General features: G+C 41.2%; 1 protein-coding gene across 2 annotated transcripts in view; it reads right to left on the bottom strand.

Annotated features, from left to right (window-relative positions):
• Window positions 1-11,530, bottom strand: part of mettl22 (methyltransferase like 22) — a 40,373-nt gene extending 28,843 nt beyond the window's left edge. Inside the window, exons 1-2 of one of the 2 annotated variants that reach the window (XM_034113618.1) lie at window positions 11,402-11,530; window positions 7,162-7,318 (exon numbers count right to left, since the gene is read on the bottom strand). In XM_034113618.1, the coding sequence (XP_033969509.1) occupies window positions 7,162-7,267 (106 nt within the window). In that variant the 5' untranslated portion in view covers window positions 7,268-7,318; window positions 11,402-11,530. The remainder of the gene's footprint in view (window positions 1-7,161; window positions 7,319-11,401) is intronic. The other variant, XM_034113619.1, reaches the window with a different exon arrangement.
• Between the last annotated feature and the right edge of the window lie 13,062 nt (window positions 11,531-24,592).

Raw genomic sequence — 24,592 nt, 5'->3', positions numbered from 1 at the left:
GTTATTAGTTTTAGTCACATTTTAGTCATTCCTATCCTTCGTAGTTTTAGTCTAGTTTTAGTCGACGAAAACTCAAAACGTTTTAGTCAACTTTTAGTCGATGCAAAATTACATTTTAGTCAACTTTTAGTCAACATGTTTTCTCTCTTTAAACTAATTCAGTTAGGCAAATACAGGTTTCTGAAATTGTAATCAAGGTGACAGCATCAAGTGTTGAAATTCGTAAAGCAACATTTCATTCTCTTAACACTTTACTTGTGTAATATCTAGGGACCCATCCCTATATCGCTAAGGTTTTTAACGGTACTACTACTCTTATCGATACTGCTTATCGATCCGGTACTTTAACGGTATTCTTGTGGGTACTTTTTGTTCTTTTTTAAAGGGAAAAACTAAACAAATTGTTAACCGAATTAACATTGCTTTATTTACATGTGAAATAAATAAATAAAATATGTATAATTATGTTATTATATTGTACTGTACTTGAGTAAAATGTTGAGGTACTTGTACTTTACATTTAAATGTTTTGCTACTTAGTACTTCTACTCCACTACAGTTCAGAGGTAAATTATGTACTTTGACTCCACTACATGTATGTAATCCCTTTAGTTACTTCACAGATGTGGATGAATGATGTGAAATATAATCAAGTGTTAAATCAGACTTTAGTTTCACCTGGAGTAAATTCACAAGCTACCCTGCAGTATACAAAGTCATTCAAACTAGCTGCACCTTTACCAGCTTTGAGAACACTTTCATGATCAATCATTATAAAACATATCATATCTATTATTCTGAAATGGACCAATCTGCACAATGACTACTTTTACTGTCGCTACTTTTACTTGAGGAACATTTTTGAATGCAGGACTTTTACTGTAACAGAGTATTCCTACACTATGGTATTTTTACTTAACTACAAGATCTGAGTAGGCTACTTCTCCCACCTCTGCGCACCTGATGTGATAACGTTACTCGTAATTGGCGCAACAGAGCTACGAGTTAAGGAAGTCGAAGATTGTGCATTTCTCCGATTGAATATGATGCCTTTTGGCCGGCTGTTTGGACAGACTACTCGTGTCAACGCGCTAACGCCATAACACTAATGGCAAACAAGCTTTGTCCACATCGAGCCTTGTAGAGTGTCTCTATACTCTCTGAACGCTCCGTCCCCGGCAGATCTCTGTGAGCCGCTGCAGCGTGTCTGTTAGGCCCCGCCCCCCGCACACAGAGAGAGAGAGGGAGATCGCTCTTCTGGAGTGAAGAGAGCGGAAATAATGATATTGCAAGTTAGAAACGTAAGATGCATTTTGACAGACAAGACGGACAATTGGGGGAAAAGACCCTGCATTTGAAATGTCCGATAGTCCACCATTAACACCTTAGTCCCGTCTCATCTCGTCAACGAAAACTAAATATACATTTCGTCATAGTTTTCGTTATCAATAATCTATTTTTAGCTCGTCATCGTCTCGTATTAGTCATGTAAAAAAGGTCGTTGACGAACATTTTTCGTCATAGTTTTCGTTGACGAAATTAACACTGAATACTTCTCTAACTTCTGGTCACTTTCCAAACAGTCTCAAGGAGGCAAGAGTAAACCCTCTCCTAAAGAAACCCACTCTCAACCCGTCTGATGTTATAAACTACAGGCCTGTCTCTCTCCTCCCATTCCTGTCTAAAACACTTGAACGCGCTGTCTTTAAACAACTCTCCTGTTATCTCCATCAGAACAACCTTCTTGATCCGCACCAGTCTGGTTTCAAGGCAGGGCACTCCACAGAAACTGCTCTCCTCGCTGTCTCTGAGGAACTGCACACGGCTAAAGCAGCCTCCCTCTCCTCTGTCATCATCCTTTTGGACCTGTCTGTTGCATTCGACACGGTGAACCATCAGATCCTCCTTCACACTCTCCAAGAACTTGGAGTTTCAGGCTCTGCACTTTCCCTCCTCACCTCATACCTCAAAGACCGCACCTACAGGGTAACTTGGAGAGGGTCCGAGTCCGACCCTTGTCAATTAACTACAGGGGTCCCTCAGGGCTCTGTCCTCGGTCCACTCCTCTTGTCTCTGTACACAAACTCGCTCGGATCTGTCATTAGCCCGCATGGTTTTTCATACCACTGCTACGCTGACGACACCGAATTAATTCTGTCCTTTCCCCGCTCAGAGACCCAGGTCGTCGCACGCATCTCTGCTTGTCTAGCTGACATCTCTCAGTGGATGTCTGCTCACCACCTCAAGCACAACCTTGACAAGACTGAACTGCTTTTTCTTCCGGGAAAAGATTGTCCCACCCTTGACCTAACAATCAACATCGGCCCCTGTTGTTTCCCCGACTCAGACTGCAAGGAATCTGGGTGTGACCCTAGATAACAACCTGTCCTTCACTGCAAACATCGCTGCTACAACCCGCTGCTGCAGATACACGCTTTACAACATCAGGAGGATACGTCCCCTCCTGACCCAGAAAGCGACGCAGGTTCTGGTCCAGGCTCTCATCATCTCACGCCTAGACTACTGCAACTCCCTCCTGGCTGGTCTACCTGCATGTGCCATCCGACCTCTGCAGCTCATCCAGAATGCAGCGGCTCGTCTGGTCTTCAACCTTCCTAAATGTTCCCACACCACACCGCTCTCTTCACTGGCTTCCGGTAACTGCTAGAATCCACTTCAAGACACTGGTACTTGCGTACCATGCTGTGAATGGATCTGGCCCTTCCTACATCCAGGACATGGTTAAACCATACACCCCAGCACGTGCACTCCGCTCTGCATCAGCCAAACGGCTCGCTGCACCCGCACTGCGAGGGGGACCCAAGTTCCCATCTGCAAAAACACATCGGTTTGCTATCCTGGCTCCAAAATGGTGGAATGAGCTCCCCATTGAAATCAGGACAGCAGAAAGCTTACACATCTTCCGGCGCAGACTGAAAACTCATCTCTTTCAACTCCACTTTGAGCGATAGAATGAAAAACAAAAAACAAAACATAAAAAAATAAAAATAAAAAGCACTTGTATACTAACTAAGGACTGGCTTATCTAAAGCTAGTTGAGTAGCACTTAAAATGTTTTGGCTCTATGAAACCTAATGTACTTATATGATTCTGTTTTCTTCAAGTTTGTCTCTTCTTGGTCGAATGCACTTATTGTAAGTCGCTTTGGATAAAAGCCTCAGCTAAATGAAATGTAATGTAAATCAGCCTTTTAATTGTAAATTCCATTCTCTTAATGTCATTTCGTCCAACGTTGTGGAATTAGAGAAAAGGGGCTTCTAAACGTGATTTTATGTGGGGTGGAGGGAGTTACATAGTTAAACATAACATTGGGGCGTGTGATTGTAGTGGGTGGAGGTGGTGAAATGAGGATATCCATTTTGGAGTTCAAGCTAGTATATTATAGTTAACGTTACATAATAATAAGGAAGAGAGCTACTTTTGTGATACATCGCTATTGATATGGATTTAGAGTGCATATTTGAGACTTCCTAACAGTAAACAAAAACGTAATTTATGGGTGAGTGTTTTTAGCAGAGCCATATAAAGTCCTTGTGATTCTGTTGATTATTACCTGTCTGTATTATGTTGCAGCTCAGCTGATTTTGGATTGATGGCAAAGGGAGAGGGACCTAAGTGAGAGTGAAAATACAAGGTAAGTTTAAAATAGGTCAGTAATTTCCCATCCTATAGGTTGCTAAATGTATCTAACCCTTTCTCCTGTCTTTGTCTCCCTCTTTCAGCACAAGAACCCCAGGGGGATTCAATGGAGCCTGAAGACCTGCAATGAGACCCTCACCCTGAGCCTGAGTCTCAACTCCCAGAGTTTTGCAAGCCTCTCCCTGTTCCTTATTTTTATGAAACCAGACATTAAGCTTCCCAATGGTGTGGTCTTCGTTTTGTGAAAAATATGATTACCTCACATATTTTGTTGCTGTTGTTGTCTTTTGTGATAGTTAAATTGCTCCTGCTGACTTGCAATGTTTATTGAATTCCATTTATTTACAATGGATGTTCCTAAAACAACACATTTAACATCATCATCATGCTGCTGCTGCTAGTCCTTTGATAGGCACCTGTCGGTCTCCTGTCCTTTCTGAAAGTCATAAAGATTACATTAGTCATTTAGATTACTTATGTCCTCAAGTACCATGGGATTACTGAAACCACCATGAATTAAAAAAATGGTAGAAATGATTCTAATCTGAATTGTGAAACATTCCTTACCATCCCCTCCCTCTAAATATATCAATAAACATTAGGAAGTGATGCTCCTGACTACCATACCTGTTTAAGAAGATAATATTTGTTTTAAAGAATTCAAAGCAATACACAACAGCAACAGGCTCTTTAACCAAGGCAATGTTAGCCTAACATGTATATGTTAACAAGGCAGGTAAGATAGCTGTTCCCACTATCTATGTATATTTTCTACTTTTTGTAAATGCTATTTTATTTCTATTTGAGATGTTTACATTTTGGATTGTTTATTTCTAGTCTTTTAACTGTCTAATGTACAATGCCTTGTCTTTTGCTGCTGCAATGCAAACATTTCCCAAATTGGTATCAATAAAGTACTTCTTATCTTAATCCTCAAATATTAGCGAATTTAACTTTTTTTTAAATGACATATTCATGTAACTACATACACATATCGATATGTTGTAAACATATTACAAATCAAAACCTTTATTGACTACTAATTACCAAAAATCGCAGTTCTATCTCCTTATTAGATATTAATGCATTCAAATGGCCAGCCACAAACTTCCGGGAACTATCTGAGTCTCCATGAACCACGTGACGATCAAGCATTTTGGTATTCGTCTGTCGCAACTCTTTTAGTTATAGGGCATGGGGAAGGGTGTATTCCAAGCTTGTTATGTAAATAAGGCTCTTTTCTTACATTTGTTAGAAAATGTTTCCAACTTTAATTGACAGAATTTATTTAAAAAGTGGGCTTATTAACACGTGAATTATACCGTGTCATATATGTATTAAATATATATCTAAGAAATACAATATAAGACAAGCACAAGTTTCAGGTGTGGGCCATGTTCCATTATACTTTTTGAATTTGCTGAGGGCCGATTCAAAATGGCCCCTGGGCCGTAGTTTGGACACCCCTGCTTTAGATGAAAATAAGGAGCCACTCCCCACGCCCCTCTTACCCCATTCACACCAACGGTGTTTCAGGGCCGGTTCCGAGCTGGAGCTTGAAAAGCACCGGGTTTTCCTGTTCACACCGCAGCGGAGCAGCCTCTAAGCTCCGGAATCCGGTTCGTTTCGAGCACCAAAAAGTTGTCCGTCTAGAAGCAAGAACCGCATACGTCACGCTTACGTCGGAGGGGGGCGAGATTAACCTGAGCTAACAGTTAAGGCGAGTACGGCAAATAAAAGTTGTAACCAGCAGTAGCGCTGAGCAAAGTGACTAGAACGCAACCACACACTTGTTAAAAAAAACACACTTTATAAAGTCAGGCAACACTAACCAGGCTTCGTGTGATTCTGTTTATTTGTACCTTACTTTGACCATCCGTTCGCTGTTATTGATCATTGTGGAGAGCAGGCAGACGTTTTGTTTGTTATTATAGCAGCTATCGGATGGAATCAATACATGGGCTGCACAGGTTGTCATGTCCGACTATCACAAGTAGAATCATAATGAAAAATACGCCGGTAAAAAGTGCCTGTAGAAAACGGCTTAGCAAGTAGTCAGTTTAGCTTCGGTTGCTATGCTAACATCACGCATGTTATAAAAGAGAAACTTTCATAACAGCGTTGTGATGCCAAACAGCGTCAATTCAGACTGACACACATTCACTTAAGGGGAACTGGGGATATGTATCAGCTGCTTGTGTGACAGTCAGACAGTGAATACTTTAGAGCCGTGTGAGCTAACCCGGAGCTAACGGGAGAATACACTCGTGGAAGAGCAGCCGGCCAGCACTGCAGCGGTCGGTAAATGCCGCTGAAACACATTAATAAACAATGAACCACGGCACTCTGGAGAAAAGTATAAGGTTGGAGAAGTCGTTATTTAATTTAATCTGGCTTCGTATGATTAAAAGCAACACGATCATCGACCCGACGCAGTCCCCGGCCCGTTGTTGTTGTGAGCTCCGTTGGGGAGAAAATCAGCGACGTAAGCTGTGACGTCATGACGCAGCAGCGGCAGCACCAGTCGGGCTCTGAGCGGTGTGAACAGAGCGGGAGCTGAACAGGGAAACCGGAGCTGAACCAGAAAAGCTCTAGCACGGAGCTAGAACGGGAAAAGCCTTGGTGTGAAAGGGGTATCTGAGAGATATTTGGTTAAAAAGAACACAATGGTGCTCTCGAAGGAGATTCAGGTGATAAGGTGGGGGGGGGGGGGGTAACTGTAACAATCAACTTTAACAATCTGTAACAATCAACTTTATTTACATTAAAGGGGACCTATCATGCAAAATGCACTTTTGTACATCTTCTCTACATGAATATGTGTCCCCGGTGTTCCAGGGAACTCACCAAGTGTCAGAAAACACAACCCTCTCTATTTTCCTCCATACCCAAATCTCTAAAAAAGGGGCTGCAACGGATCTGATAAAAACTGATCCAGATTTGAACACTGTCCTGACGTCAGGACAGTGGCGCTACGGCTATTGGGCCAACTCCACCAATCAGGAGGAGACAGCCACGGCCATTGCCTTTCGAAAGCGCTGTAGACGCTGTAGTACATATGCCAGGCCTGTAGATGGTGCTGTTCTCACAGAATCTGCCCTTGCAAAAACAGGGGTAAAACATGTCAAATTGAGCAAAATGAGGCATGGCTAAAATGCATGATCTGTTTGGTATTTTGAAAAAAAAAAAGTATAAATATGCCTTATATAGGTATGGTCCTACACTATATTATTCAAATATAGCATGATAGGTCCACTTTAAGTAATCAGTAAATAGTCATATTCAAAACTGTTGGTGTTATGACAAACGATCATTTGAAATGATGGATATAATATAGATGAAAATGACATGGGGAATGGGCTTTAGTATAACAATGTTGATTTGATGCCTGACTGAAACATGTCTCTAAATAACTTGTTCAACCTTTCTTTCACACCATTTCATTTGTCCACACATGACACACAGAACAGGCTGCAGACCCAAAGAGTAGGTGATACGTACCGGGCTGGCCCACAGAGTTGAGGCGGGTCATGAGGTGGCGGGCGTTGGGCCGCAGCATGTGCACGTCTGACAGCACGGTGTCATGGTGGAAGGTGATCCGGTCCATGGCTCAGAGCTCATGCTACAGACGAGCAGAGCAGAGATCTGCTGTCAGTATCTGGAAACACAATCACTTCAATTCATGCAACCCTAATCATGAATGCAACTTAAAACGGCACAACAGGCTGGAGTTGCTTTCATATTAACTATCAGATTGTAGGATTCCTTTAAAAGGGATGCATGTGTAATCTAAACTCAAACCTGCAGGGAACCAACAGTAACTAACAGGTAGCAGCAGTTCTGGTGAATTAGCTTGAAAATGTTTTAAATAAAAGGTCCCATGTCATGGCCATTTCCACTGATCATAATTCCATTGTTGAGGTATACTAGAATAGATTTATATTGTGCAATTTTTCCAAACTCACATTGGTTTCTCAATCAGCATCTCTGTAAACTACGTGTATTCACTGAATTTCACTCTCTGCCTTTAACGGCTCGTTGTAGCTCCAAAAGCTCCAGCCCCCACCCTCCCTGTGAGCACAGTGTGCTCTGATTGGTCGGGACGTTGTGAATCGCGCTGAGCTCCGTGGAGGTGTTGTTTCCTTGTTTAGGATACACAGTGAAACACAGCCAAATTCATCCTGAGCACACACAAAGTCACAGCCGAAGTAAAAACAATAAGTGTGGCTTGATATTGAGTAAGAAAAAGGTTGATAAACGCTGTGAGAATGGGTCTGCAGAGAGAATTTCGCCGCGATCCCAACTGTCTGTTATTAGCCTGCAGCCAGGGAGGAGAAATCAGCTGAGCTGTCTGCACTGAGTGTGTGTGTGTGAGGAAGTCCGTGGATTGGTCAATTTGGACCAATCAGCGGGGGCTTAACGTAACGGCTCCGCGGACGTAACGTAACGGCTCCACGGACTGGTCCATTTGGTTCCGGGTACCGCATGACCATATCGCGTCATAGCTCTGGGCGTGGCTACTGGGTATCCAGACGTCACGATGCCCAGGAAGAACATGAGAAATCTCCAACGAGGCGTTTTGGGGAGGTCTGTGTTAGAGTTTTACTCCCTACAAGGTGTACTTTGAGGGTTTTTGACTCTGCAGACCGTTTACATGCATAAAAACCCTTCATAACACACAAGGGGACGGGTAATAACCGGAAAAGCATGACATGGGACCTTTAAATAATTGGGTTTATTGGAGTGAGAATTCTTTGCCTAGCACCACAGCATTATGCAGAAACAAGAGGACATGTTTTTATTGACTAGTCAAGTTTGGTTTAGGGGGTGATCAGAGGTTCCTGTCATTGACCTCTTTCTTCATGTATGCTTGGGAGAGAATTGACTAGGGGTGTGGAATACTGTGCTGGTCCCACACAGACAGAGCCAAGGAGGCTCACATTACACTGACTCTGACAGTGTATGCTTTTAAATAGAGTGGTTAATCTCTAACACCAACAGACAGGTGGCTGTCACTTTGTAATTTAAATCCAAACTACATTTTGAACTTGGAAAAGCACAGGCTGGTGGTAAAATTACACAGAAAAGTAATTCATAAAACAAAGAAAAGCAAGCTCTGAATATTCATGACAAACTATGCTAATAGGAATCAGAAAGCATCATAAGAACTGGCTTTTAAGCAATCAAAAATGTGAACATTTTTAACTGTATCATAGTATGATAGTATTTCATCTGTTTGCATGTTTGTCTGTTCCTATTTATTGTTGTACTGCTGTTCCTATTTATTGTTGTACTGCTATTTATTGTTGGACTGCTGTTCCTATTTATTGTTGTACTGCTGTTGTCTGTTGTATTCTTTTTAATTATGTTTTTATTTCTCTAGTCTTGTTGTGATTATTTAACATCTTGCCAAGGACAACAGTTGAAAATGTGCCTGCTGGCTAATACTGGCTCATTTACAGCAATGTGGATTCTGGCCTTCTGGATTCTGGCCTTGGATTCTGGAATCTGGCCTTTAAATAAATAAATAAACAAACAAACAAATCTGCCAGCAGAACCTTTGGAGAACGACAGATCTGAAGTCAGCTGGGTTAGTAACCAGCTTCATAACCTCTGGAGAATGAAAAATAACTACTAGTGAAACTAAATGTGCATGTAGCTTAGATAAAAAATAAAATACCTTTTGTTGCTAACTCTAAGAAGGGGATTTTTGTCTGTTTTTGAGGGCTATACTTAAACTAACCTCTCTAAGTTCTGGTTTGAACTTGATTTATTTTAAACGCGACTCAGCAGGCTCACACACCAGAGGTGAAATCCATCTCCTGCAACAAGAAGCTGCGCAGTCCGAAAAACTCCCCAGCAAAACGCATTAACAAGTCAGCAAAAGACTGGGGTTTGTAGATAAGCACAGTCCATAATTGGCCGCATGACTGTGGCTGGGGAATATGAACTCATTTGCTGCAAACATTTCACAATGGGAACAAATCTGAAGAAAAAACTCTTAAAAATGTTACATTTTCTTTATGGATGGTTTATAATTTCATCATTGCAGTAGGTTTACCACCACTAGTAAATGCAGGAGTCCTGGTGTTACATTTTCTACAATTTTATTTCTTCAAGACCCTTTTTCATAGATTTTAGGGTTAGACCTACTGTTACTTCATCTTCGGCATCAGTGACACACTCACATTCAATACACAATGATTTAAGCAGAGATGATAACTCTGTGAGAATACAGCATAACTAAGATGGAGGGGAACAATTAACCAGAAGATAAATTCAATAAATGACTCACCCAACCGAAGGATTAGGAAAGTAACTCTTAATAATAATAATAATAATAATAATAATAAATTACATTTATATAACACTTTTCCTGGTGCTCAAAGCGCTTAAGTTACAGTACATTAGTACAGTCTAAGTTATCTCAGTGGGTCTCAAACGGTTTGGTCACGATTCATGTAAATAAGTATTTCTGAGGCACACGTTTATATGAGTGATTTGTAAATATCCATAAAGAAATAGAAAATCGGTTTACAGTTCTGTTTCATATGGGTATTGAGAGGTGTATCCATAGATCTCTTCATTTTGCTCTCAAAGTGCACCAGATTGATGCATTTAATTTCAATATTTAAAAAAATCTTGTGTTAGCTTCACAACTGTATACAGTCTGCTAACACTGCTGCAGCTAACAGACAGTCAGTATACAGGCGTGAAGCTAACAGACAGTCTGTATACAGCAGAGTTCCCGTTAGAATCTTTTTTTGCCGGTCAAAATGTCCGTTAAAGTTGAAATCTTCCGGATAAAATTAGAAAAGTGCCGGTCAAAGGTCTTCTTTGTTATTTATTGAGCTTTAAAACTAATTGATATGATTCGATATTAAACAAACTAATTATAGTAGATTAACTACATTATTCCAAAAGTGTACAGTAATTTACACACGGGAATAACGGAGCGCTCTCTCCTTCTCCTGACAGCCCGTCAGTATCATGCAGCTCGCGGATCCAGTAATGAGTGACCCGACAGTAAACTAAACATATCTATAACTAGTTTTGGTAGTTTGAGAGGTAATTAAAATAGCTACGTGTGATATTCTAACCTGAAGTGTGTGTTTAGCTCAGATCACCGCTGCAGGTGATCATGCAGAGCAGCGTGTCGACTCGTCAGCAGCAGCTGATCTCTCTCTCCCGTCAGATTAGACTTTACTCGCGTTTATGTGCATATCGATCAGATCCAGCTAGTTCTAGCTAATGATATGACTACCTGCTTATTAAAAGACACCTACACAATAAGCGTCGCTATGCAACCGGGTGAGGCCGCAAAGTATAGCGCAGCATTATGCATTTGTTTACATGCCCACCGGAACCCCGAGGCATTACCAACAGATCAACGCACAATCAACCCATACAGGACATCTCTTTCTCCACATTAAGTGTTAGACACATAGACTGTATATATAAAGGTTAGACATTAGAATGGACTATTCTTGTCTGTCACATACTCTTTTGTCTGTCACATATTATTCTTGTCTGTCACATAAGTGGCGCAACTGATGCGGTATTGCGCTAAGGGGAAATTATTTTGACATTTTGACCGGAGAGATTTAGATTTGCCGGTCTTCAGCATATTTTACCGGTCATAGTCCGGTAATTACCGGCTAACGGGGACTCTGGTATACAGGTGTGAAGCTAACACTGCTGCAGCTAACACAGCTGATAGCAAACACACAACAAAGCTTACCTTTCCGATAGCAAGTGCAGTCTGTGCAGAAAACACACCCCGTTCTCTTTACAGATCTAAGCACACACCCCCTCTGTCATTGGTCTGAAGCATGGCTTAAGCGGTCTGAATAGTCCACCCTCGTAACTTGTCCGGGCTGCAAAAATACAAATATGTGTTCCGCTTCGCCAGACTTCCGTTCCGCCGAATCAGAATCTGCTTTAATGCGCAATTACTAATAAAAGGCACACAGTGATCTCTGCCAGAGCAGCAGCACTGTGTTCCTGTTCCACACACACCATACATTAATAACCCCTGCTCTCTGTAGTTATTCTGTGTCCTGCTGAGCGGACCTGTTCTACCGGCAGGATGCCTTTATATTATTCCTTTAGTTTTTTATTCACTGCATTTATTTATATCCTGCATTTTGAATTCATAATCTAATAATCCAGGATATGACTATGGTGTTTTTTGAACACTGAAAAGGCTTAATTTTCTCAGGAAGAATTACAACAACTGTTGTTAAACCCAACCCCAGAAATGGTCAGCTTGAATGAAAGTTGTATGTGGTCCGTTAAATCAGGGGTTCCCAACCCCCGGTCCGCGGACCGGTACCGGGCCGCGGAGGTGTTACTGCCGGGCCGCGAAATAGCTGTGAGTTTATCGTAATATTTGCAGAATTATAAATATATAAAAATATTTTATCATAATATTTTTTTCAAAAAGTGTTTAATTTTCGCACATATGCCACCAGTCATATTATTTCATCCAGTAGCTAGTTAATCTTACACCAGAAAACCGTTGAAAATGGCTTTTATGATGTTCCGAGGGATTCGGCGGCTCAGCCTAAGGTCTCAGCCTCTTGTGCGCACGAGCATGTTACCGGTGCGCCAAGTAGGAAGAGGAGCGCACAGGAGACAACCGTTTGATTGCAGACTGTTATGTTTATGTGGGGAAATGGTGGTGCATACATTATTTGAGATATATTTTTGCCTTTTTACGCACCGCCTTCGCTGTGTTTAACTTAATCAGAACAGTTTAAGAGTGACTGCAGGCTGCTACGTGTTAACCACACACACATCTACACACATCGAACTGCCCGATTACTCCCCCTTTTATTAGTTTTATGAAGGAGATGTCCAGTCAGTCACCAAGACGCATGTGTGTGTATGTGCTCTGCTCAGCTCAGCTATGTGTTCGGTGTGTTTGTGTCTGTCCGACACCGGCATATATGCGGCTGTTCCCAAATAAATTAGTTTAATCTTAATCTCGATGTAGTGCTAAACTGTCGGGAGTGCACCGGAACGAACGACACTATCATAATATCTTCTGAAAATAAATGCCAGTGTCACACACACACACACACACACACACACACACACACACACACACACAACACACACACACACACACACACACACCCTGGCGACCGGACATCTCCTTCATAATGCACCTTCTCCTCGTTTTCCCAGCATTCACTGGATTAAAAAAAAACAACACCGGTTCTTTTTTAAACTTTGTTAATATGTTTTGGATGCATATTGTTCTAGTATTTGTTCAGGCTGTTACATACAATTAGCCTCTGTTGCTACCTGCTGGTGGTGAGTAAATATTAAAATCAGTTAAAATTGACAACCGGTCCGCGATTTTTTTTTAATGTATCTACCGGTCCTTGGCACAATAAAGGTTGGGAACCCCTGCGTTAAATCATTTGAAAACAAAACAGTATAAACTGAGGAGTGATTCCCCTGAGTTTAATGTGTTATCTTCACTCCGCTGTTAAACTGTACTGATGTTAAGATCAGCGGAAGTGGATACGCTGTAGCGTCCAATCAGTGAGCGATACACAGTAAGGGGGCGGGGCGAGCTGCTGAGGATTTCCCTGACAGCTGGGCTGCATCTCACTTCTCTTAAATTCAATCCTTGCGTCCCTCACTTGCGTCTTTTCCTTTCGTCTTAGTCCCTCCCACCAGGGAAGCATGGAGAGACGCAAGGAAACCACGAGAAGGGAGAAGAAGCAGGGAAATGAGTTTTAAGAGCAATGGGACGTCCTTTCCTCTGGAGCATCACGTGAAGCGACGTCCGTTTGTGATGACGCCACACAGCTGATCGTCTGACAGCAGCCAGCTCTGTCCCCGTTTTTTTCACAAACACCCCCGCCTCTGTTAGTATACATTTACTGACATAAACATTTGTATCATCTGTTGTAGACCCAAATACATTAAATAAAATAAGAACTCATTCTCAAAAAAGATAAACGCAATTCTTAAAATGTATAAACGAACAATAGTTAGATTAATATTGATTAGAGTGCACAAAAGAATGAAAATTGTTGAGAGTAGCAAAAGAGATATGTTATCTATCAAAACCCAGTTAGATTAACATTCATTGGATTGTCCACTTTGTTGTTCAGATATATCACAAACTAAATACATTAATTGAAACAAAACATTGTCCAATCAGTGAGCGATACACAGTAAGGGGGCGGGGCGACTGAGGATTTCACCGGAGGATGGTCTGGTGGTTCCTCGATTATCGCTCCTCCGTTATCGCTCCTCGATCCTCGGTCCTCCGGCACAAATAAGGGCAATGGGACTCAAGATGGCGCAGAAAAATCAACTTCCGGTGATACCGAGGACGAGGAGGCTTATGAACGATTATGAACGAGAAATTATATCATGAAAGTTACGGTGCTTATTAAGCTTTTTAAAACGTATGTGGTAAGTTGCCAAAGTGCTTTGTTTTGAACATTCATCAGTATTATAATCAAAAAGAGAAATATGAACGTTAGTTTTTACTGAAATGATCAAATAAAATCAACATTTCACAGTCTTTACTGAGCTGTGTGGGGTTTGTTCAACTTTTAAAAGATGTTTGAATGGTGATATACACAGTGATAGATGTTAAGGACTAACGTTTATAATAAATACATTTGTATTGATTTTAAGATCTTTTCATACAGTCATACGTATTGGGATCATTTGTATTAATGTGGACCGGAGGGAGAGGGTGACGAGCATAAGTTTCACTTTCCTTTTTTATTTCAATTCCAACTTTGGTCATGAAGAATATGTTTCTCTGTTGTCCCCGTTCATAAAGCATAAAACAACAGCATCAGAGCACGGTGCAGAGTCTCTAGATGAGTTTACAGTAGTCCCTCGTTCTTATTAAACATCCATGTTGTAGTCCGCTGTATAGAAAACTGTAGTTTCCATAGTTTCCCCACAGCAGCAGACGCACATTTATGACGTCCGCTGGCGCATCATAAACACGTGGGATAGTGAAAGTGCAGTCGGATTCTCTAAAGTACCGCAGTCTCTTCTCCTAAGTCCTTTTGAATTCTCCTATCCACTATCCCTTAACCCCGTGACGTTTCACTCAGAGGTCAAGGAATAGACGATAGGGTTAGAATTTAGGAGCTGATTTTTGGACTATTCGACCGCAACCATGGTCTGGTGGTTCCTCGTTATCAGTCCTCGCTCCTCGATCCTCGCTCCTTTCAGAATAATATAAACTAATGTTGTAGCAAACACCGTGGTGGTGGCTTAAAGCCCACCTCTGCTACGCGCCGTTCGTTAGATGAGCCTGGTTAGATTTAATAAAAGAAGGAATTCAAAACACCGGAATAAAGGTTATAACAATAATCTGATTTTACTGGTAAAAAACAAAACACTTATACAAGTTTACAGAGTACTCTGGACTTCCAGCTTCTACTGCCGTGCGATACAGGTATCAGGACCAGCCAGTCAGAAAACAGGAAGCATTTTACATGAATAAACAACAGTATTCATATCAGAGTCCCCGTTAGCCGGTAATTACCGGACTATGACCGGTAAAATATGCTGAAGACCGGCAAATCTAAATCTCTCCGGTCAAAATGTCCGGTCAAAATAATTTCCCCTTAGCGCAATACCGCATCAGTTGCGCCACTTATGTGACAGACAAGAATAGTATGTGACAGACAAAAGAGTATGTGACAGACAAGAATAGTCCATTCTAATGTCTAACCTTTATATATACAGTCTATGTGTCTAACACTTAATGTGGAGAAAGAGATGTCCTGTATGGGTTGATTGTGCGTTGATCTGTTGGTAATGCCTCGGGGTTCCGGTGGGCATGTAAACAAATGCATAATGCTGCGCTATACTTTGTGGCCTCACCCGGTTGCATAGCGACACTTATTGTTTAGGTGTCTTTTAATAAGCAGGTAGTCATATCATTAGCTAGAACTAGCTGGATCTGATCGATATGCACATAAACGCGAGTAAAGTCTAATCTGACGGGAGGGAGAGATCAGCTGCTGCTGACGAGTCGACACACGCTGCTCTGCATGATCCCCTGCAGCGGTGAGCTGAGCAAAACACACTTCAGGTTAGAACATCACACGTAGCTATTTTAATTACCTCTCAAACTACCAAAACTAGTTATAGATATGTTTAGTTTACTGTCGGGTCACTCATTACTGGATCCGGGAGCTGCATGATACTGACGGGCTGTCAGGAGAAGGAGAGAGCGCTCCGTTATTCCCGTGTGTAAATTACTGTACACTTTTGGAATAATGTAGTTAATCTACTATAATTAGTTTGTTTAATATCGAATCATATCAATTAGTTTTAAAGCTCAATAAATAACAAAGAAGACCTTTGACCGGCACTTTTCTAATTTTATCCGGAAGATTTCAACTTTAACGGACATTTTGACCGGCAAAAAAAGATTCTAACGGGAACTCTGATTCATATACATATTTTGGGGCAGAGATGTGTTGACTTCTTCCTTCCCATTTTACTCCGAAGCGAATCAGAGAGTCCATGGGGAGGAGCTGTGTGAGCTGCTCACTCCCCCAGGTGTTTTTACTGGTTGGATTCACTTCTGGTCGGGTCCAATACAGCGAATCAGAGTTCTGGGAAAAAAGTATGTTTTCTTCTGAGCAGAGCGTGAGATTCGGAAGTACACAAGGACAGAGTCAATCTTTATCTCTGCACCTGTATTCACTCCTTTACTTTCCCAAGGAATATTTCACACAAACTATTCTTTCCCAGACAACCAAACATTGTACACAGATATATTGATGCCCAGAAAGGACCTTGAAAAGAATATGTGTGTGTGCTGGTGGGAGGAGGTGTATGTGTGTGTAGCAGAATATCTGGATCAGTGAGTTGTAAGTGAGAAGACAATATCTATGGGATTACTTAAAACAGTTCAAACAATACATGTTCACTAAAATACAGTTCAAAATAATACATGTTCACTTCAATACAGTTTAGAACCATATCTGTTACCTTTACTAAGCACAAAAATTAAGGAAATGTGTGTTTGGTAGATTACTTCTTTGTTGTAAGAATGCTTCTTGACAGTACATCTCATACCGTAGCCTGTTAATTTCCCTTTTAAATGGTGCCACATTTGTGAGGCAAGGCAAGGCAAGTTTATTTATATAGCACCTTTCAGCACAATGCAATTCAAAGTGCTTTACAAAAATGAAAGACATTAAGAGCATTAAGAAATGGTGCAGCAGAAACATATTATAAAATGGCATTTAAAAACACTAATTTAAAAGCAAAGATAATAAAACATGAATAACACAGGTACATGAATAAAAGTTACAGTGCAGTGTGATATGAATATATCAATTAAAAGCAGCGGCAAAAAGAAAAGTCTTCAGCCTGGATTTAAAAGTATAACAGTTGCAGTGGACCTGCATGTTTCTGTTAGTTTGTTCCGGACAGAAAGCAGACCTGTCCCAGAAGTCCTGAGAGATCTGGATGGTTCATAATTTAGCAGGAGATCAGAAATATATTTTCACCCTAAACCATTCAATGCTTTGCAGAAGCAAACCAGCAGCAGCATTTTTTAAATACCCTCTCTGAGGGCCTAAGATATTCAAAAAAATAATATTTAAAAACATCAAAAAAACGTATTTAAAAAAATATATATTTTTTTTAAATATTTTTTTAGTTAGATTTTTCATTAGTTTTACCAAAATAACTTGATTTAATTGTATTTAAAATAACATTTCCAAAGAAATAAATCCTTTGAATCTGCCTGTTCAGTTTCTGTTGGAATGTGAAGGGTTAAATGAAAGAAGCTCCTTTGGCCATCTCTGCGAGTTACTGTCAAGATAGGAGCTGATTGGTGGTCCAGCACAGAGGGCCCTAGTAACTCAACGAGAGAGTAATGTCAAATGACAGTACAATTGACCAATCATATCTTCCCTCTAAATGGGTGGGCTTTATTATCGCAGACTTTATGACAAGTTCCGCCCGCTGTGAAGTTTATGCATGTTACGGGTCAAGCTGGAGCCGGCAAGATGGCGGACAAGATGGCGGACTGAGCGGCTGCGTTTACTCATGTGAAAATGTCCTCTAAATTGAGATTTTTTATTATTTACCCCTACCAAAAATTTAAAACTGACTGTTTAATGATGTCAGAGCAAAAAAGAAGCAAGAGATGGATCCCAAACACGTGAAAAGGATCTAGAAAAAACTCAGAAGGAACACGGCTATGCGATGGATGTCGAGCTAGCGGCTAGCTGCGGAGAGAAACGGAATCTTGAAGAGAAGAGTGAGTCCCCGCCACTAACGGAGCGTCCACACAGCAGCGTTAAAAAAAATCTTCTAACGCTTCTGCCCATTCACTTTGAATGGGGTGATGTCACTTTGCCTCACTTTTCGCCGAACTGCATTGTGGGAGAGCGGAGATTTTCAGGATTTTCAGGATTCAAAGTTGAGCAATGTTCAACTTTTGAAGCTGAGGTGGAAGCGTCAGCCAATCAAATCCTGTGTATGCAAATCTGACAGTTCAAGTGCTAGCCAATCAAACCGCGTGTATGCTGGGAGAGACATATCGCAGGTCATTTTCTCATATTCCAAAAAATGGAGGAGAAATTAGCGGTAGGAAATCACCCGGTGCTTTATGACCCGTCCCTATTTACCTACCGGGATACAAACCGGAGGAGCCAGGCATGGAGGGAGGTGGCAGAGACAGTGGTATGTTTTCGCTTGTTTGGGGAGTTTATATCCAGTTTACTTCGGGCTTTTTTGCTTTGTATGTCGGGGGCGGGAGATTCATGTGATTGGTTGTTGGTCGCGTTGCTCGCAAAAAATCCCCAAGCTTCAGATACGCCCACCTCCAAGATTTTTTTAACGCTGCTGTGTAGACACTCCGTAACTCCTTCTAAAGGAGCTCATGCTAGAAAAATAACCAGAGATGGGGTCGTTACTAAAAAAAAGTAATATATTACATATTACATATTACTTTAAAAAAAAGTAATATATTACACTACTTCGTTACTCTCTACATAAAGTAACTCGTTACTTTACTCGTTACTTTACTCGTTACTTTACTCGCAGGGCCGGCCCGCCCCTCCCTGCAGGCAGATCACGCAGACTGCTAAAGTTTCAAATGTTCTCTTTAGTTCAGTTTCCATTGTCGCATAAGACTGATCCAGATAGCTCTGACCATGGCTGTCCTCTGTCTCCTGCTATCTGTATTTTGCGCAGTATATCTCTGAACGATGCGATGGTGATTCCACTGTGCAAATGGGCAACATTACCTCTACTATGAAGGATGCTACAAGCCTGTCCATCTCTGCTTTGGTTACCGGTCCTCCAAATTCTAATTTGTGCTGCTTCGGAGTCGGCGGCGGCGCACTCACAACATCCTCACTCTGGGTTCGGGGGTCCTTAGCTATTAGCTTCACCTTAGCATGTGTTCTTTGCAGGTGTTTGTTGAGGTTTGACGTGGTGTTTACAGCAGTGGATAACAGCTTCTGGCCTGGACACAGTTTGCACCTCACCGTCACATTCCTGTCTATTCTTCGGACGAACTCAAAATAATGGGCATACCTCCACCCCTCGAAAGTTATCGCTGACTCAGCCATGTTTATGCAGCACTGCACGCGGAGATGTGGAAGTGCAAGTCGCGCAGATTACGTACATATAAACCTGCGGCGGAAACCCCTCTTGTCTGTCAGTGTGATTATGACTGATTTTATAAAAGTAACGAAGTAACGCGTGTCGGGGCAATGTTAGTAACTGTAGTGTGATTACTGAATTATAAAAGTAACGCGTTACACTACTCCGTTACCGACAAAAGTAATATTATTACAGTAACACCCAACTCTGAAAATAACCAAACATAATCCAACCGCTGCTGATGTTTTAGCAGCTATTCAAGCACTGCACGTTAGATTTGACAACCAAGAACAGAAGATGGCGGAGTTTGACACAAAGATGACTCAAAATGCTGTGATGATTGCCAATATTACAAAGTCAATCGAGTTCAACGCTGAGGGAGTGAAAGAATGTAAAGAGAAGATCACTGGCTTGGAAACCCAGGTGTCTAATCTACGGAAAGAAGTTAACGATCCCACGGAGAGATCAAAAGAACAGGACCGATACCAAAGACGATGGAACTTAAGGATAAAAGGAATAAAAGAGAAGATTGGTGAAAACATCAAGCAAGATGTGATACGTCTGCTTGGGGAAATCGCCCCAGAATGGTCCCAGAAAATGGACGTGTATGTGCATTGGCGTAATTTCCACTGGGGACAGGAGGGACATGTCCCCCCGACTTTTCAAAATCCCGTTTGTGTCCCCCCCACTTTTCAAATGTGTTTATTTAAAAAAAAATACGCACACGGTCATCGTCACGGATGAGCACACAGCGTCTGTGTGCGTGTGTGTGTGTGTGTGTGTGTGGCACGAGGGCATTTGGTGTGATTTGATTGATTTGACACTTTTATTCACAATTATTCACAAAACAAACAAACAAACAGACACATTATCACCAAATAATAAACGGTTTTGTTTGACATGGTGCTAAACTTAAAATCAGTAACATTGTTCAACTTTAACAAAAAAACACAAAAAAAACATCACAACTGAGATCAGGAAAACATAGCATCTCTGGAAAAGAGTCATTGTCATTTGAGAACTTCAATCCGATGAAGCGATCAGTGCCAGTGTAACCCCGGTGTAGTGTCCCCTCTGCAACAGATCACTCAGAGCTGGTGATTACTTCAGTTTATTTCCTGCGTTTCAATGGAGAACATAAAAAGGACACGTGAGCTGCGTTCCTCAAGAGATCTCTTTTACAAAATAAGTGTCCAATAATCAACAACAAAACATCAATGATCGTATAGTGGTAGTATTTTCATAAGCAATGTGAAACATTAAACATAAACAAACTGGTGTGCAAAACTCACATATCTGCGTTTCAATGGACAGCAATATTACAAAGGACACGTGAGCTGCGTTCTGTAGGAAAAATAGCACCACGCTCACATTAGCTTATTAGCTCAGATTATTTTATTAGCTCAGATTAGCTATTGATGATCACGTTGATAAATCATGTAAAACAAATAGCCAATCACACAAAAAACATGTTGCTGTGAGCATTAAGGCCACATTTACACAAGAACGAAACAGCTTGTATCTGCATAGTTTCTCTTACGTATAGCCCTATTATTTACACGAGGCCGTAACAAACGGACCCCACAAACGATAACGGGTCCCAAGGTGGATAGATTTGCAAACGAAACTCTCTGGGGGGTCAAACGAGTCCGTGTAATCGCCTCTATACGAATATTTCCTGAAAAAATAACGATAGCCCCACCTTTCCCCGCCTCTGCTGCTCACTGCTGTAGCATGGCCAGTAGCTACTGTCAGTAGCTACTGCTAGTGCTACTGCTACTGACCATGCTACAGATGTTAGTACAACATCTACAGCTCGACCATGCTACAGATGTTAGTACAAAATCTACAGCTCCTCTACCACAACCATCAGCAACAAGTGGACATGGAGAATTACATGAACCACTACATGTTGCTAAATCCACCACAGGGCATAAACAGAAGGGTAGCCATGGCAACATTGCTGCGGGGCTGCTCCGGGGTCTTCTTCGCTGCTTTTGGTGTATTTTGGCGGAAGTTACAGCGCCACTTACAGTCCCGGCATATGTACTACAGCGTTTCCAGCGGTCTCGTTTGAACAGACACGTTAAATGAAACGAATGCATGTGAACGGAAGACTTTTTTGAATACGCATACTGTGCATAAACGCAAACGGTCCCGTGTAAAAGCAGCCTAAATGACTAACATTAAACTAAACAAACACAACAGAACGTTATTGTCCTAATAAAATAAAAACATACATTTTGTCCACCGACATAATACAATAGCACCTTACCCTCAAGAGATCCTCACGCGCTATGAGAATCTCCCACAATCCATTGCCGTAACAAAGCTACAGTAGACCCAGCTTGACGTTTCATAGAGGGTGCTCGAGTGAACAGTGAAGTTACAATGAAGGCTCGATAATCAGCTCACAGCATATAGGTGTAAGCAGGGGTGCTATTTTTATAAGTGGGGGGTGGACCTAACATCCTCAAGGGGGGTCCGGGGGTATGCTCCCCCGGGAAGATTTTTTTTTTAAATATTGAAGTTAAAAGCATCAATCTGGTGCACTTTGAGAGCAAAATGAAGAGATCTGTGGATACATCTCTCAACACCCATATGAAACAGAACTGTAAACAGATGTACTTTTTCTTATATTTTACAAATCACTCCCCTTTTAAACTGTATTCTTGTTTTACTGTCATATTGTATTTCAGACCTCTTTTTCATTTATTCTCTTGTTTTTTGTATAACTATAATGATTGGTATGGCTTGGAAATAATCTCTTACATAATAATTAAATTCACTGAACACGGGAAATTACAATCCTGCCGTCCTCTCTAATGTCATGATGAGGTTCAGGTAAAGCACGGTTAATGTATTATATTCAGGGGTTACTCAGATGAGTACCAGGAGACAGCGTTTGGTACTCACCCCACACGAGGCGTGGTCCTCCTCAGTGTCTCCTTCACTGTCCTCTATGTACACTTCTTGCATGCTAGATGATGAAGATGATGAAGATGCACCTCCCTGTCTCTTTTTAAGCCTCCGATTTGCTTTTTCCAAAACGTGTTGCCAAAACTGTGAAGTCCTTGCATTTCCTGAGGCCAAGTTGAAGGATCAAATACTAAGAAGTTGTCATATGACTTGAAATCATATCTGATTTCAGAGGTGGGAAGTTACTAAGTACACTTATTCAAGTACTGTACTTAGGTACAATTTTGAGATACTTGTAGTTTACTTGACTTTGATGCTACTTCTCCTCCACTACAGTTCAGAGGTAAATGGTGTACTTTTACTCCATTACATGTATTGAATACATTTAGTTACTTTACAGATGTGGATTAATGATGTATATAATCAAGTCTTAAATCAGACTTTAGTTCCACCAGATTGATGCATTTAACTTCAACATTTAAAAACAAATCTTCCCGGGGGTGCATGCCCCCGGACCCCCCTAGAGGAGGTTAGGTCCACCCCCAAATAAAGCAGGTTAAAATAATTAAATTGAATACATTTTATTTTAGTAAACACTGAAAACTGGTCCCACAGACCCAAACAGCACACAAAGGTTAAAGGTAAGCATATCATAATGTTAAAATGTGCTAAATATATACACTGCAAAAAAAGAGGAGTAAAACTCACTATCATCACAATGAAACACGTCCAGAAGAATGTCATGCAAAGCTGCAAAGCTGCAAAGCTGCCTGCCTTCCTTCGACTCTCCTTGAGCTTTTTAATGTTCAATGTTAACCATTTGTGCAGATAGCATTAAGTAGAAAAGATCGCCGATGCTAATGTAGCGTTAGCCTACATTAGCATCGGCTCCCGCCCCCTTAGCACCCGGTGGAGGGGGCAGTAGGTTACTCTTCAAATGTTTCACGAAATACTTACCATCATGACTACTCTTACTGTTTAACATTTTGGTTTACTTCATGTTAAGGCTAATAAAAATGACAAGGCTAAGTAATGTAATGTAATGCTAACTAACGTGCTCGCTACTAGCTAGGTAGCTAACTTGACTATGTTCCATGCACAACATGTATATTACCTGATATGTTTGATCCAGCAACACCTGGTCCTTTCATCGGACGGGAAGCGATAGAACGAGCAAGAGGTATGATTACTGTTGTGATTACAAGCTGGTACAAAGCACACAGGCATCTTGTAAAAGTTAATTTATTTTAGCAATCTCTTACATTTATTGGAGGGAATAAATCAGTTATGACATGTTCTTCTTCTTCTTTGCTTTAATTGCGAGTCGCAACCACTTGGAGCATTATCGCCTATGACATCACTTACGCGACCCAGAATGGGATCTGGGATTTGTAGTCTTTCTAGTTGCGTATTTTTCATAGTCTTATATTTCAACAGTTTTACGACAAACTGTGACTTTTTTGACATGGAAATGATTTTTTAAGATTGACAAACATCATATGTGTAATTCATGGCACAATTCAAACGGGATCAAGAGATACGTTTTCTCTGTCCATTGACTTCAATGTATAATCTTTCCGAAATAAGGTCCCATGGAGGCTCCCGGAAGGGGAGGGACTTCGCCTCTCTACATAGTAGGCTTGTTTGAGACGAGCTGCGGCTCGCCTCGAAAGTAGACGAGAATAGCCGATTGCAGCCGAGGGAGGTCTCAAAAAGCTCGCCTGAAGTCGGACAGCTCGGAGTCGGCTTCTTCTTCTTCTTCTCTCGGTTTTTTGGCGGATTGCAAACAACTTTAAGGTGCATACCGCCACCTCCGGAGTCGGCTTGACTCGGTTTGCATTTATAAAGAATGCACAAATGTGTTTAATCGTTAATGTCAGATATGTAAGTAAATACATTTGTTCCTGCTCAAGATTAGATTCAACTTTATTGTTATTGCACAGATTACAGGTACTGAGACAACGAAATGCAGTTTAGCTTCTAACCAGGAGTGCAAAAAGCAGTAAAGTGAAAAGTAATGTACACAATCTACAGAATAAAATATAGAATGAATTGAATGATGAAAAAACAGTGAGGGGTATGAATACACTAGATATACAGAGCAGCCTGTGAGCAGTATGAACAGTATGAACAGTGTGTATGAATATGCAGTGTATATATAAAGTATGAAAACGGTAAGCAGTGCAAGTATAGTATAAAATATATAGATATTAATTTAATGATGATAAACATTGTGGAACAATGATGAAAAATGTGAATGGAAGTGGCGACGTAAAACTGACACAAAACAACAACAAACTTTTGCCGAGCCAATGGAGAGTTTCATCCCCAGCACAGGGTAAAACCCACCAATGAGCGCTCAGCTGGAGATACCAGCAAG

This window comes from Trematomus bernacchii, unplaced genomic scaffold, assembly GCF_902827165.1.
Source record: "Trematomus bernacchii unplaced genomic scaffold, fTreBer1.1, whole genome shotgun sequence".
In the NCBI taxonomy this organism is placed as follows: domain Eukaryota; kingdom Metazoa; phylum Chordata; class Actinopteri; order Perciformes; family Nototheniidae; genus Trematomus; species Trematomus bernacchii.
The sequence above is the reverse complement of the archived record's forward strand: the minus strand, read 5'-3'. Positions and strand labels throughout refer to the sequence as shown.